This window comes from Fusarium solani (assembly GCF_023522795.1).
Source record: "Fusarium solani strain SB1 chromosome Unknown bctg00000000, whole genome shotgun sequence".
Lineage (NCBI taxonomy): Eukaryota > Fungi > Ascomycota > Sordariomycetes > Hypocreales > Nectriaceae > Fusarium > Fusarium solani.
Genome location: NW_027072157.1, coordinates 4,470,544 through 4,484,084, shown reverse-complemented (window position 1 = coordinate 4,484,084; position 13,541 = coordinate 4,470,544). Strand labels below are relative to the sequence as shown.

The window sequence follows — 13,541 nt, the reverse complement described above, 5'->3', positions numbered from 1 at the left end:
CCAAACCCCCACGTGCAGCGGCATTGATGCGCAGCAGGTCTCGGTGGAAAGCTACCGCGAAGAAACGAGAGGATGAGCAAGCCTCCCTCCGGAGTTACTGGGCTGGGCTGGACTGGCTGGCTCGGTAGGTGGTTGGTAGTGGATGCCTTTGACAGGCGGAGATGAGATTGCAAAGTGTTGGAGTGTGAGTGGGCGAGGGCAAGCGTACGCGGTGCAGAAGGAAGGTACGGTACGCTCCTACGGACCTGCCCATCTTATTTTTTCAGGTGGTGAAAAACCGGGGGTGGCCAATAAGCGAGCAATGGGGACCGGGTGCCCACCCGGTGCGGCCAAGTCCGCCGTCATGGCAGCTGGAGCTGGCATGCTCCGTCCGAGAAACACGGAATTACAGTGGAGGCCAAAGAGGTATCGTGACGGCCGAGAGGCATGAGCCGGGGAGACTCGACTCACAGGCGAGGTGGCGATGGGATGGGCTGTCCAAGATTGTGACGACAACCTGATTTGCAGTCACGCGCTGGATCATGACGAATGAGCTGGAACGCGGGCAGTCGAGGAGGAGGGAGTATCGATAGAGACAGCTCAGCCTAGAGCTTCTTCCACTTGCCGGAGGAGGGACGGGAGGGACGGGACATGTCATCAAGCTGCGACAGACTAGTTTCGCATTACGCCAGAGCAGAGATAGGCAGCTACGGTACGTACAATAATAGTGAGATAGGCTCTCCCGGGTCTGGAGCTACGGACAGAGGTGCGGGGACCGTCGGCCGGGGGTATCATGTGGGTTGCGGATGGCGGTTACGGATGGAGTGCAGAGGCGGATGAGACGGACAACGGAGACGCCCCCAAACACCAACAATAGAACAACATGGACACAATCTCTGGAGCATAAAGGGACGAGTCCCTCCCCTCGATCTTGGGCTTCCCTCCTCTCTTCTTCTTCCTCAACCAAACAACAGGCCTCGCCTTCTCTCTGCCTTCTCAGGAAAACAACGATCTAGCTGTCTCGCCCACCTCAGCTACATCTCACAACAACAAACAAGACAATTCTATATCTTTCTAAACTTTCTTCACCAACACCACCTTTCAAAATGTCCGGCCTTCCTCCCCAGAAGTTCCTCCCCCTCACCCCGGCTCCCCGGTCCAACTTCCTCTCGCTGGCCCCGGCCACCTCTCCCTCGTACCCCAAGAAGCCCGTCACCAGCTCGCGCTCGCACGCCAGGCCCGCTGCCCCTCGACGATCTTCCAGTGGATCCTCGAGCTCCAGCAGCTCCAACGGCTACCGCATCCTCAAGCTCGGCCCCGTCCACTACGGCGAGCACGCCGATGACCACCAGGCCGACTTCCACGATGTCATCCTCCACTGAAGGCGAAGCCATGTGACGAGCTTCTTCGACAAGCTCCTCAGAGGCGGCCTTGTTTTCAGGCCGGCGACGCAGTACGATAGCGCAGCGATTCTTTTATCTCTTCGATTCACCACGTCTTGACTTTGTGCTCTCGAGAGAGCATTATGCCTATCAACAACTTTTGAACTAAAAACTACCAAAAAAAGTGATGGAAAAAAAAAAGTCCCCCCATCTGAGATGGTGGGGGGTGGGCTGTAAGCGACGAAGCTTGCAGCTCGGCTGAAGGGAAAAAATCCAACGAAACGAAATGAAACGGAATGATATGAAACGGGATTAGGATTGAGGTGGGCGGCTTTGGTCTGGATCCTGTTTTACGAGAAGATGAACAAAAACAGTGTGTAGTCTTGAGAGAGGCTGATCAGGAGGGCGAGGTTTGGGGTTTTGTTGTGCATCTCTATTGTTTTCTTTCCTACCTTGAGCTTCACACTCATTGCCAAGAGGATGAGGAGGAGAAGGAGGAGAAGAAAAATTACAGGGCGGGCGGAGAGATGGTGGAGGGCTTCATTGTCTCTATCCCCTTCTTTCCTTCGCCCTTGGGCAATTGGATAATCTTGCATAGCTTTTGGTAGCGGCAAATCATGATTCCAGTCCTTTCCGAAACAAGCAAAAAAGGAAGTCTATCAAATGTGCATGTGTGTGTGAACATCCAGGTGCCTGGAAAGAGTTGTGAGCACGGCACTCCTATCCCGGATGAAATATGGCGGTATAGGCGGGTGTTGTTGTGACAATGCGCAACTTGTCAACCAACTCAACTACTAGAGGCTCATAGGTCAAGGTGTGAGCTCTTAGCGTCATGTGCTAAGAAGGCAGATCAAAGCACGCCAGCCCCAATCTTGTTGGCTTGCCTTGGTTGCGCCGTCGCTTTCCTCTTCTATCCTTCTTCATTTTTCATGGCTTCTCTTCTGTCTCCTACGTGCACCCTCTTGATCAATTTGCGACGAGTTCGCGGCACCTAAAGAGACTGCCGGGGAAACCTGCCCAGTGAAGGGGGTTGCAGTGCATCTCACTGCACAACCCCATTGCCGGCGTAAAGGATGAACTACCATTTTTCTTCTTTCTGATTCCGGCCACGTGAAAGCTGAGCAAGCGACATCAAAGATTAAAAACGTGCCATAAAGACCGGAGGAGGCCGGTCAGTGTGTGTGAGGTCGCATCTCTCGAGCAAGGGTGCTCACTTTTGGAGCGAGAACCTATAGAGTATAGAGCATGCGCGCCAATCTGCCCCCATGCCTGTGTGTAGGGGTCTCGAAGCTCTCTCGTTGCTCCGCGCTGTCGGTAGTTTACGTAGCAGTTCGGGAGGCGTCCGAGACGTGCATGAAGGCCTGCAGATTTTCTCTGGCTGCCCGTGTTATTTTGTCCATCAGAGCTTATTGTGGGCTGGGAGGAGCGGGACATGGGGGTTCTGATTTCCCCCAGGCGGAGGGGAAGACCGTTTTTTGCTTGTTGGCTTTTACGGGGTGGCGTACAGTAGAGGATGGGAAACGTGGAGATAACGACGCCGAAAGGACGGAGATTGCGGTTCTTCATTCTCAGTCTGATGGTGATGGTTTCCTGGGCGTTGGATACTTTTGCGGGGGACTGGAATGTCACTGCAAATTCAACCACTGAGAGACGCAATCTCGGACAGAAGGGGAACTCTGAAAGTCAATTGGGGGCAGAGTGAAAGACGTCATCGCCTTGTTGCGGCCCATGACCCCAGACCGTGGCTTGACGGCGGGAGGGTCGGAGAGGCGGCGTTGGCTCGGGGTTCCGAGATGACAACCCTCGGGGATATCAAGGCGAGTCTTGACTGGACGAGACAAGTTCTGGATCGTCGCTGCTGCTAGGTAGGACCATGGTTTCAGAGGGTGTGGCTACGTGTGAGATATACGCAATGGAATGCGAGGGTGAGTTGTCTCGGGACAAATAAGCTTGAGAGTAAGGGAGAGACATGAGGGAGGATTGGTGCACTATGGAATGCGGCTGGAAGATCGATGCCGAGAAGGACCGGTTCAGCATAGGAGCAGATCTATCGCTGCCAATCGCATCAACCCTATCTGTAAAGCTTGGATTGTCTCTGCATGCTACATGTGAACACATCTCTCAGATAGACTATCATTCTCCCACTCTCCCATGTTGAATAACAGCAATCCGTAACTACAATCCTCCTCCCACACCCTCTTTCCAATATGCCGTCTCTGGCCGCTGCCCGTCCTCAGACGCCACGTACACACACTTCTGCTTCAGTCAGCCAACTGTGGCCAGCCTCTCCATACACCATAAGAAAGTGAAACAAGAAAAGATCGGCTTCAGCTGAAGCTTGTGCATCGAGAATACCTTTGAGCAGTGACATTTACCATCTTCGTTCTGTCTTGACTGCCACAGCAATATCCTTCCTCTCCGGGTCCACCACCCGGAGAACCTGCCGCCAGTCAATCTCCACTGCATCCGCCGGCTCCCGGGCTCCACCTCCGGTCCAACCCTCCGCCGCGGCGCCGCATCCTCCGGCGTGGAACCGGCACCACGCCTTTGCGTGCCGCGCGTCTACCCACAGCCGCGCAGACAGTAGGTACGGGTCCGCCAACACCCTCAGTAGCCCCTCCAGCGGTGGCCGGGCAAACATGTCCAGGTCCGTCCCCTCCTCTCCGGGCATCTTCCTCCTCGGGGCCACCTGTACTTGCGCCCTCCGCTCTCCGGGCGTTCGCACCCACACCGTGAGGTGGTCCAGCCCTCCTTGAACCGCCAGCTCTGCCAGCAGCGGTACCACTCCGGCCCCCACCCAACCCCTCAGCCGGTCTATCCGCACCTGCATTCTCGCCACCCTGCGCAACGCGTCTGGGGTCGACAGCAGAACCGCCCGGCCGGGGAGCCGCTCATCGGATCCGGGTATCTTGAGTAGTTCCCTGCGTATGTGTTGCGCATGAGGGCCCGTCACGTCGAGCACGAACTCGTTGCTCGCATATAGCAGCGGTGTTGCGATGGCGTGCAGTGCTGGGTGCGAGAGGAGGACAGCCACTGGGTTAATGGGCGACGGTGTGCATGGGCAGAGCTGTATCGGCGTCTCGCTCGTAACGAGAGGCTGGAGGATGAGGCTCAGAATGTCGACGGGAAGGTCGAGGATGGTGAGGTTGTTTGCCTCAGTGCTTGTCATGATGACTCAGTTCAGAGTTGACGATGACTACAATTCCTCTGCCTCTGCTTCAGGTGAGTTTCGTAGGAACAGGGCGGCTGACATGCTCGTGCCCAGAACTCAATCAATGAAACTTGAGAATTAAGAAGCCTAGTATTGACTCCAATCCTGGTTCAAGAAGGCATGCCGTTCAAACCGATCCATGTGGCGAGCATGTAGTTGTCAGATGCAAGTCGCCGATTGGGTGGAAGCGGGCTAAATACACAAGTTGGGGTCCCCGCCACCTCGTTACCTAAGGGCCAGCTATCCACGAGAAGTCCCTTCCATGAGCTCACAGAGCTCCACGGCCATTGTAGTAGTTGGCGTTGAGAGAACTCAACTTCAGGGCGCATCTGTGTTGTCATTTTTTTTTATCCTATCAAACTTAGCAGGGAGCGTCCAGTAGACAGGATCGCGACAGAATGGAAACAAGTAACAGACTTACACCAAGTGGATAAAACGCCAGCGCCCAGGCCCTCGACATGGATAGAGATGGGCATGTCCCTCAGCAAATACTCAATAGCATCATTTATATATCTTATAATAAAATACTCTAAAATTAGGAGGAAAATGTACCGAGTTCCTCCTAAGCTGTAATAGACTTATCCTATTTTTATCCTAAGATACTTCTCATTTCATACTAAATTCGTAGGTCTAAGATAACCCAAACACGTTCGCGCGCGCGCATAAAACAACCACAGCGACCACAGCGACCACAGCGACTATTACCTATAATGGCTCTGACTTTGACCTCCATATGACGACCACGATTAGAACCACGACCTTGGCTTCGACATATAGCGAATACGACCTTGGTAAATCATTAGCACCTGCTCCCTGCCTAAACTCTATGGAGAGTTTAGCAGTCGGTCACGGTCATCAATGTGGTCATCACAGTGTATGTATATGTTTTCCGGTTCTTCTTAGTCGAGAGCCCAGTCAAATCCGTCCAAGTGCCCAGGTCGACCGACTACCTCTAATTATCGCCGACTTCGTCGTCATAGTTGTCCCCTTCCAAGAAGTCCCCGACCTGAAGCGATCTGGTGACGCCGTCAAGTCGCCTACCAAGATAATCCCAACTGTCTGTATAGCAATGGACCTTAATGGTAACATTCGCGTTGTCTCCCCAGCAGACCAGCCTTGAGCCTATCTCAACTCGCGTCATTCAGTTTCCCTACTTCGATTCATCCTCTGCATTCACCCCTTGACTCCATACTTCCTCGGTCAGCTTCAAGATGATGTGAATGCCGTCTCGGACTTTGTGTCCGTCTGAGTCACAACGCCCCTGTAGCGATGGCGGAGCTTTTCGAGTTCCTCTTGAGTGTTAGTAAGAATAAGGTCAAGTTTGTCGGGGTGTCCCTGATACTTACATCGACTCGGGGGGGTTCGATTCCCATGAGTAGTTGGGGTGCGCGCGGATATTTCGCCCATCTCCTGGTCGGCACGAAAGAGTTGTAGGAGGGAGGCGATACAATCTTCGCGGTCCTGAAGATTGCTCGAGCTCAGCTCGGACTGTCTCTTTTTTTCCTTGTCGATCTCATCCCTCAGCTTTCTCTCCGCCTCGTCATTCTCTCTCTTCATGGCTCTGAGCATAATCTCCATCTCTTCGGCCGGGATGCCGGGCGACGTGGCTTGAAAGCCAGGGCAAGGCGGAAAAATCTGCCCATTTTGGCACATTTATCAAGCTGATGCTCTTTCAGTTCGATGAAGTATCTGTCGTCGGAAATAGTGGACGGTTGATTAGCCGATGGGGTCATCATAGTGGTGTCGTTTCCGGCAATGCCGTCGAAAGCTGGGAAGACGACGATAAATGTGGAAAGAGGCAGAGAAGGAGAATATGAAAGAGATACAAACAATTAAGTTGAAGGTGAGGCAAATGGGCCTGGGCGCGAAAGTGTTACGGGGGTGGGATGGCAAAGGTGAGAAACCAGAGAGGGCTTCTGGGCAAAAGAGAAACTCTAGAGCGATCTGGTAAAGGCCGCTCAAAGCCGCTTAGAAATGGGCTCCTGGGAGCGCAAATTATTCTGCTGATGCTTGATGTCGATATATCGAGATACCTTCATGGAGAGAAGACTTGAGGCTCTCTTTTGTGTGGTTTGGGAGACTGCTTCGTCTTTTCTGTTGTCGACGATGATGTTGTGAAGAGGAAGTTAGTGGGGAGCGCATTTTAGAGAGAAGAGTGGTAGGTTGGCTGTCAAGGTAGTTATTTCCCTTTCTAGCCATGTCTTTCATTCTCTTGATTCCATATGTTCCCAGCTTGTTTGTTATCTGGAGTTGGAGCGATGGCACCTAGGTTGAGAAATAAATAAGACACCAGAACGGGAAAGAAGAGCAAATTATACTTAAAATTTATAAATAAATATAAATAAATATATTAAAGGAATACCCTAATATAATCAAGGTATTAGATCTTCTTTATTTATTACTTTATTATTTTTATTTTATCTCATAATTACCCTTAGGAAAAGATAGGCTAAGGTCGATTTCTGTCTGACTGAGGCACTAACATTCGCCCGTTTGTCCAACACCGCGGACCAAATCTCACATGGGCAACGGTCAGTCATTACACGGCACAGATCACACTAAGCATCAGACAAACAAAAATGAAGTTGGTAAAAAGGCATCATTCCATTTTTCCATTCTACCGAGTCTATGCTTAAATTCACAGGCCTTCATCCACTCATCGGGGGCCCCGGCCCAGTGAGCCCGCACCCGCCTTCGCTTTTCCCATGCAGCTTCTCATGTCATAACCGCCCAGGCCTGAGCGCGGCATCGTTGTCATCGACCCATGAACACAAACATGCAGAACTTTTCAAATGCCTCGGTATATCCTTGTCCAATTACCGTAATGACAAAGGAAAACCACCTCGGCCAGTCGTAAGCCTATGTCCCTCGTGAGGCGTCGAGGGTGGCCTGGCTCATTGCTCATCATCCATAACCCGTTCATCTACACCACTGCCATCCTTTTGAGCAGCGTTGTGCATTTATCGGGAGGACATGGCCTTGGTGACAAGGCGCTTGAGGGCGAGCTCCTGCTTCTTGAGGTCCTCAGCAGAGCTGTCGCCGAGCTCAAGAGCAGCCATAGCGTCGCTGATGGTGTTCTCGATCTTCTCCTTCTGGCCTCGCTTGAGCTTGAGGGACAGAGTGGGATCGGAGACAATCTCCTCGACACGGCTGATGTAAGACTCAAGCTGCTGCTTGGCCTCGAATCGCTTCTGGAAAGCGTCGTCGTTGGTCTTGAAGGCCTCGGCGTCGCTGATCATCTTCTCAATCTCATCGGTGGAGAGCTTGCCGACAGAGTTGGCAATGGTGATGTTGGCGCTGCGGCCAGAGGTCTTCTCAGTGGCAGTCACCTTAAGGATACCGTTGGCGTCGACCTCGAAGACACACTCGAGCACAGCCTCACCAGCCCGCATGGGAGGGATAGGGGCAAGAGTGAATTCACCCAGGGAGGTGTTGTCCTCGCAGTTGACACGCTCACCCTGGTAGACGGGGAACTGAACGCTCTGCTGACCATCGCTGACAGTGGTGAAGGTTCGCTTCTTCAGAGTCGGGACTGAGGTGCCTCGGGGAACGACAGGAGCAAAGATGTTGCCCTCCATGGCGACACCAAGGGACAGGGGGGCGACATCCAGGAGGAGGAGGTCGGCGGTCTCGGCGGAGGTGGCCTTTCCGGAGAGGATACCGGCCTGGACGGCGGCACCGTAGGCAACAGCCTCATCGGGGTTGATGCTCTTCTCAAGCTTCTTGCCGTCGAAGAAGTCGGACAGAAGCTTCTGGATCTTGGGGATACGGGTGGAACCACCGACCAGGACGATCTCGTCAACGGCGCTCTTCTCGATAGCGGCATCCTTGAGAACCTGGGCAACGGGCTCGATGGTGCCAGAGAAGGCCTTGGCGTTAAGGTCCTCGAAACGGGCACGGGTGATGGACATGGTGAAGTCCTCACCATCGAAGAGAGAGTCAATCTCAATGGTGGCCTGGGCACCAGAAGAGAGGGTACGCTTGGCACGCTCGCAAGCAGTTCGGAGACGTCGGAGAGCACGGGCATCACCGGACAGGTCCTTCTTGGTCTTGCGGCTGAACTCCTTCTTGCAGTGATCGAGGAGGTTGGTGTCGAAGTCCTGACCACCCAGGTGGGTGTCACCAGCGGTGGCCTTGACAGTGAAGACACCACCCTGGATGTTGAGGAGGGAGACATCGAAAGTACCACCACCGAGATCGTAGATGAGAACGTTGCGCTCCTTCTCAGACTTGCCGGAGCCAAGACCGTAGGCGATGGCGGCAGCAGTAGGCTCGTTGATGATACGGAGGACGTTGAGACCGGCGATGGAACCGGCGTCCTTGGTGGCCTGTCGCTGGTTGTCGTTGAAGTAGGCAGGGACAGTGATGACGGCCTTCTCAACCTTCTTGCCAAGCTTGACCTCGGCAATCTCCTTCATCTGTTTGGAGGGGTCAGAATTTTTGCTCGAGCGTCGCTAGTGCGGGGGCGGGGAAAATTTGGTATGGAGGGGCAGCCTGGCTTACCTTGGTGAGAACCATGGAGGAAATCTCCTGGGCAGAGAAGGACTTCTTCTCGCCGAGGTACTCGACCTCGATCTTGGGGGCACCGTTGTCATCGATGATCTTGAAGGGCCAAGACTCGATGTCCTTCTTGACGGTAGGGTCGTCGAAGCGACGGCCAATCAGACGCCTGAGGGGAAATTTCAGTCAGAAGGTGTTTTTCGCGGGGATCGAACGAGAGCAAAAAACTCACTTGGCATCGAAGACAGTGTTGCGGGGGTTCATGGCAGCGTTGTTCTTGGCGGCCTCACCGATCAGACGCTCCTTCTCGGTGAAGGAAACGAAAGAAGGGGTGGTGAAAGAACCCTGCTCGTTGGCGATGATCTCGACATTGGTACCCTCGTACGTAGCAACGCAGGAGTAGGTGGTACCTGTGAGGGATCGTTGTTAGCATCGATATTCGAAGATTTCTGCGTGTTCGCCGTGTTTGTTGAGCCTGTGTGTGATTTTTGCCCTTTGATGCCCAAGGAGGGCATCGCGAGCGCACAAATCACCACGACGACGTCGCAGCAGCAACAACAGCAGCAACAACAGCAGCAATACTGAGGCTCAGAAACTCACCCAGATCAATGCCAATGGCACCGTCATACACTTCGTCCGCCATTTTGTCTAGTCTGAAAGGCTTTTGGTGAGGAAGGGAAGAAGGATGAAGGGAAAGAGGAAGAACGTGGGGTTTCGAGAAAGAAATTCTCCCAACCAGATTTTGTGAGCGGGCGCTGAGAATAAATTCGGGAGGGGCCCTGGGCTTGTGAACTTTTTTTTCTGCCGGGTGGGGCTATGCTGGGCTGCCAGAGATCCCCTCCACTAAGCCTATTAGGGTATAGACCCTCGCCTGAGTTCTGAGTTTTTCAGGGCTCCAGTTCTTTTTTTCTCGTCGTTGCGGCGCCTGGGGCAACGGAAAGATTCTGTCAAAGGGCGCTTGTGGTTGGGTTGGGTTGAGAAATGAGAGACGAGGCAATTCTAAGCCAGATGGTTTGTTTTTGTGGCAAGAAGTGGACATCCTTGTCAACCGGTTATTCTACGAGGTCTTGTGCGGTCACTGAATCACGGGCAAAAAAGTTCATGATTATGTATATTTTCTTCTATTTTTTGTGTGTAAGTACTTGTGCGTGGCTAGTGCTTTTGAACCCCCATTTCTCGTGACAGCAATCGCTGCTCCCACTTCCGCCTCAGACTCGCCTCAACAAAGAGACATACATACACACAGTGGCGACGAACGGATTAGCCGCATCTCGAGCCAATTTTTTTTTTCTTCTTCCCCTCTCCCTACATGCGGGATGGCAATCACTACTTGCTGCAGTACCACCTAAGCTAAAACGGCAACGCCGAGTAGCGAGCGAGTCGCTTCCTCAGGCTGTGTGTGTGTAATCGAGTTGCCGCTTTCGGAGCCGCGGGCGGCTAGGAGCAGCCAGCCTTGGTCAACTTACTCGCTCGCAACCACAACGTTCGACGCAACGGACTTTCTGACTCGCGGGGCTCTCGAGAGGCAACACAGGTTGTATGCAAAAATCATGCTGGTTGGGCTTTGGACTGATGTTATTGGTTGAGGAAACGCTCCGAGTCAACGGCTGCAGCCAAGTTGTCAGATGTGCCGCCACAAGATAACCCTTCATATCGAGTTCTTCTAGGCACTAGACTAATGAAGCTGCTGACAGTTGAACTCGAATGTTCTACGTAGACGACTTGTCCAACGAGTCAACGAACTCCACATGCTTCCGAGGGAGGTTCCGCAATAGATATGGGCCAAAGGCGAATGAAGGGCATGACCGACAACTCGGTCACTCGACACTTGATTGAGAACAGAAAGTAATGATACGAGTTCGTCTTTCAGTGCAATTTTTGTCAGGGAGGACCTTCATGATTCTCTGAATCCACCCAGCAGGTGGGTTCATGAAGCTATCCAGGGATATTGAAACAGTACAAGGCCGTTGCTTCACTGCAATTTAAGTGTCTCGCAAAACGAAGATGATCAGGCTCCATCAAGCTATTCATCGGAAACCTGAGGCGAACTTTCACTGCAATTTTAGCACCTCACAAGACGAAGGTGATGAAAATAGTTGTTATAACGCCATGCCCTGAGACACCAGAAAAGTTGAGACCCAGTTCCTATCCGTAGACTCGATCCTTCACGTCAGATAACGTCCTACCTGGCCGTCAAGCCCAGCTTCTTTGCCTCGAGCGCCACAGCCTCTGCAATAGTCTCCTTGAGCGGCACCCCCTTGGGCTCCCACCCCAGATACTTCTTGGCCCTCTCGGCCTCTCCCTTGGAGTTGGCGCCCCACGACTCGGCCGACACCAGCCCGAGCTTGGACACCACCTCGAGCGGCACCGACTTTGTCTTGAGGTCCGGGGCGTACCCCTGGCGCCTCGCCTCTTCGGCGATCCACGCCGCGATGTCGGCCCACACGTGCTGGCCGCCCCGGGCGAAGTAGTAGGCGCGGCGGCCAAAGATCTCGGGGTTGCTCCGCTTGGATGGGTCCTGTGTTGCGTCGACGAATCTGCTAAACAGATCTGCGAGGTCGTTGATGTTGACATTGTCCCACTCCGTCTTTCCCGCCCCGATGACGGGTGCGTAGCCTAGCTGGAGACTCGCATGGGCGAGGTTTGGAACCTGGATGCTGCGCTTGTTGACGGGTCCGCCGCCTGTTCCATAGATGGTTGGAGGTGCTATGATGAGGGTCTTGACAGCGTCTGAGTTGGCAGCCTGGACAATCTTGTCGACATCTCGGTGGATGGCCGATTCTGGTAGGGTCAGGAGGCGGTCAATATCGTTGATATCGTTGTACTTTTGCTCGGGGAGAGGTCCCTCGCCAAAACGCTTGTTATCGAAGTCGTACCAGGTCAGGATACCGGTACCTGACAGATGGATCCAATATCCTGGCTTGTCTGCTGTATGGCCAGCGGCAAGGCCCTTTGCGATTGCCTCGGCAGCGGAGACGCTGTCTGCTGATTCGGCCGTGTCTGAAGTGAATGTTAGACAGGGATCTCAATGCTATAGGTGTGTAGTTCATACGGATGACAATGTCGGCCTCAGCAGCCGCTTTCTCGATCACATCGGTGCTATTGAGGTCGCCATACACGAACTTGACGTCGGGATACTTCTGAGAAACATCCTTGGCACGCTCCTCGCTACGGACGAAGAGTTTGTATTCGTAATCTGGGTGCTTCTCGTAAATCTTGGCAAAGGCAGCGCCTCCGATGAAGCCTGTGGTGGGAGCAGTTAGCAACCGAGACGTAATGATTGATTCTCTGCGTCATACCAGTGACACCGGTTCTGGGGAGCAGGTCAGCTTGTGTTGGACATTCTTGATTTCTGGAATCAATGGGGTAACACTTACAGAAAGATCTTGGGCGCCATCTTGAGGTTGATGCTTGCGGTTTGATGTCTGGGAGCAGCTTTCTCGCTGTAGATGAGGGGTAAGAGTGTTGTCTTGGAAACACAAGCCCAACCAAAGACGAGCGAGACAATACAATTTATACCATTTCACATGTTACTCTGCTACTCTGCGATTTCTAATCAGCGGTGCAACTGAGGGTCGTTCATCACTTCATTTCAACGTCAAAGTTTCCCACTGTGGGAAAGCTTGGTAAGCGGGATTGACATCAATGACGGTATGCTTCCAATGATGTCGTGCTGAGGTGCGGGTATTTGCTGCAACCACACGAGGTGATTGGCGATCAGGGGACGCTTCGGAAAAGGTATGCTTGCATGTTTCGGGACGGTATTTCCGATGCAGAAAGTGTTGGTTCTTGATGGAGTTGAAGTTGATGATTACCCTAGAGATGCCATCATGACAATCAGGTTTGTGGATTGAGCTGGGGTACCTGGCTAGTAGCACCAGTACATGTTTCCCAAGATGGAGCTATGAAATGCTAATCTGATAACATGACGGCCCCTGTCTATCAATACGAAGCGCGCAATTGTCCACCCTATTGTCAACAACAATGGGCATTACCAGCATCTGCATCTAGGTATTTACAACCAACACCATCTCCGTCATCATGAAACCCTCACAATCTCGCCTACCAAGCCAAAAGTAACAATCATCACCCCAGACGCACGCAATGACCGACCAGGCATCACATGCTGTCCATGGAACCTAACTCAAGCCTCCCATTCCATCCCAGGCGGGGCCGGCGATAGCGTCAAGCCCAGACCGCGGGGGATAGCAAATGGCACCAATGACGCAACGCAAACCGCCCGGATCTAGCGAATGCTTGTCTTTGCTTTTTGCTGATACCGGGCAACATACCGCTTGATATGGCCTGTCTTCCCCTTACTGGGATGGGATCTACCGTCTCAGGGTCATGGCTACTTAAGGGACGACATCCCCTGGACCTTCCCTCTGCTCTTTTCCCCTGCTTCGCTACATCCATCTTTGCTCATTCTTCTTCACAGAGATCTTCTACCCTCCAAAACACTCACCAGT

General features: G+C 53.0%; 5 protein-coding genes across 5 annotated transcripts; 1 reads left to right on the top strand and 4 right to left on the bottom strand.

The window, feature by feature from the left end:
* Positions 1–1,085: 1,085 nt before the first annotated feature.
* On the top strand, positions 1,086–1,361 carry MRS44_001419 (uncharacterized protein; the record flags this gene model as incomplete). Its single annotated transcript, XM_046280644.2, has 1 exon — positions 1,086–1,361. One exon carries the CDS (start codon positions 1,086–1,088, stop codon positions 1,359–1,361), a length of 276 nt encoding a protein of 91 aa, XP_046138315.2.
* A 2,371-nt stretch (positions 1,362–3,732) lies between these two features.
* MRS44_001418 (uncharacterized protein) lies at positions 3,733–4,530 on the bottom strand (the record flags this gene model as incomplete). Its single annotated transcript, XM_046267365.2, has 1 exon — positions 3,733–4,530. One exon carries the CDS (start codon positions 4,528–4,530, stop codon positions 3,733–3,735), a length of 798 nt encoding a protein of 265 aa, XP_046138316.1.
* Positions 4,531–5,778: 1,248 nt separating this feature from the next.
* MRS44_001417 (uncharacterized protein) lies at positions 5,779–6,150 on the bottom strand (the record flags this gene model as incomplete). Its single annotated transcript, XM_065623694.1, has 1 exon — positions 5,779–6,150. The coding sequence occupies one exon, from the start codon at positions 6,148–6,150 to the stop codon at positions 5,779–5,781; it is 372 nt and encodes a 123-aa protein (XP_065480127.1).
* A 1,382-nt stretch (positions 6,151–7,532) lies between these two features.
* On the bottom strand, positions 7,533–9,715 carry MRS44_001416 (uncharacterized protein; the record flags this gene model as incomplete). The annotated part of the gene is made up of 4 exons (XM_046280645.1): positions 7,533–8,990; positions 9,076–9,241; positions 9,305–9,482; positions 9,673–9,715. The coding sequence occupies 4 exons, from the start codon at positions 9,713–9,715 to the stop codon at positions 7,533–7,535; spliced, it is 1,845 nt and encodes a 614-aa protein (XP_046138317.1).
* Positions 9,716–11,254: 1,539 nt separating this feature from the next.
* Positions 11,255–12,469, bottom strand: MRS44_001415 (uncharacterized protein; the record flags this gene model as incomplete). The annotated part of the gene is made up of 4 exons (XM_046267366.2): positions 11,255–12,072; positions 12,125–12,316; positions 12,372–12,385; positions 12,450–12,469. The coding sequence occupies 4 exons, from the start codon at positions 12,467–12,469 to the stop codon at positions 11,255–11,257; spliced, it is 1,044 nt and encodes a 347-aa protein (XP_046138318.1).
* Between the last annotated feature and the right edge of the window lie 1,072 nt (positions 12,470–13,541).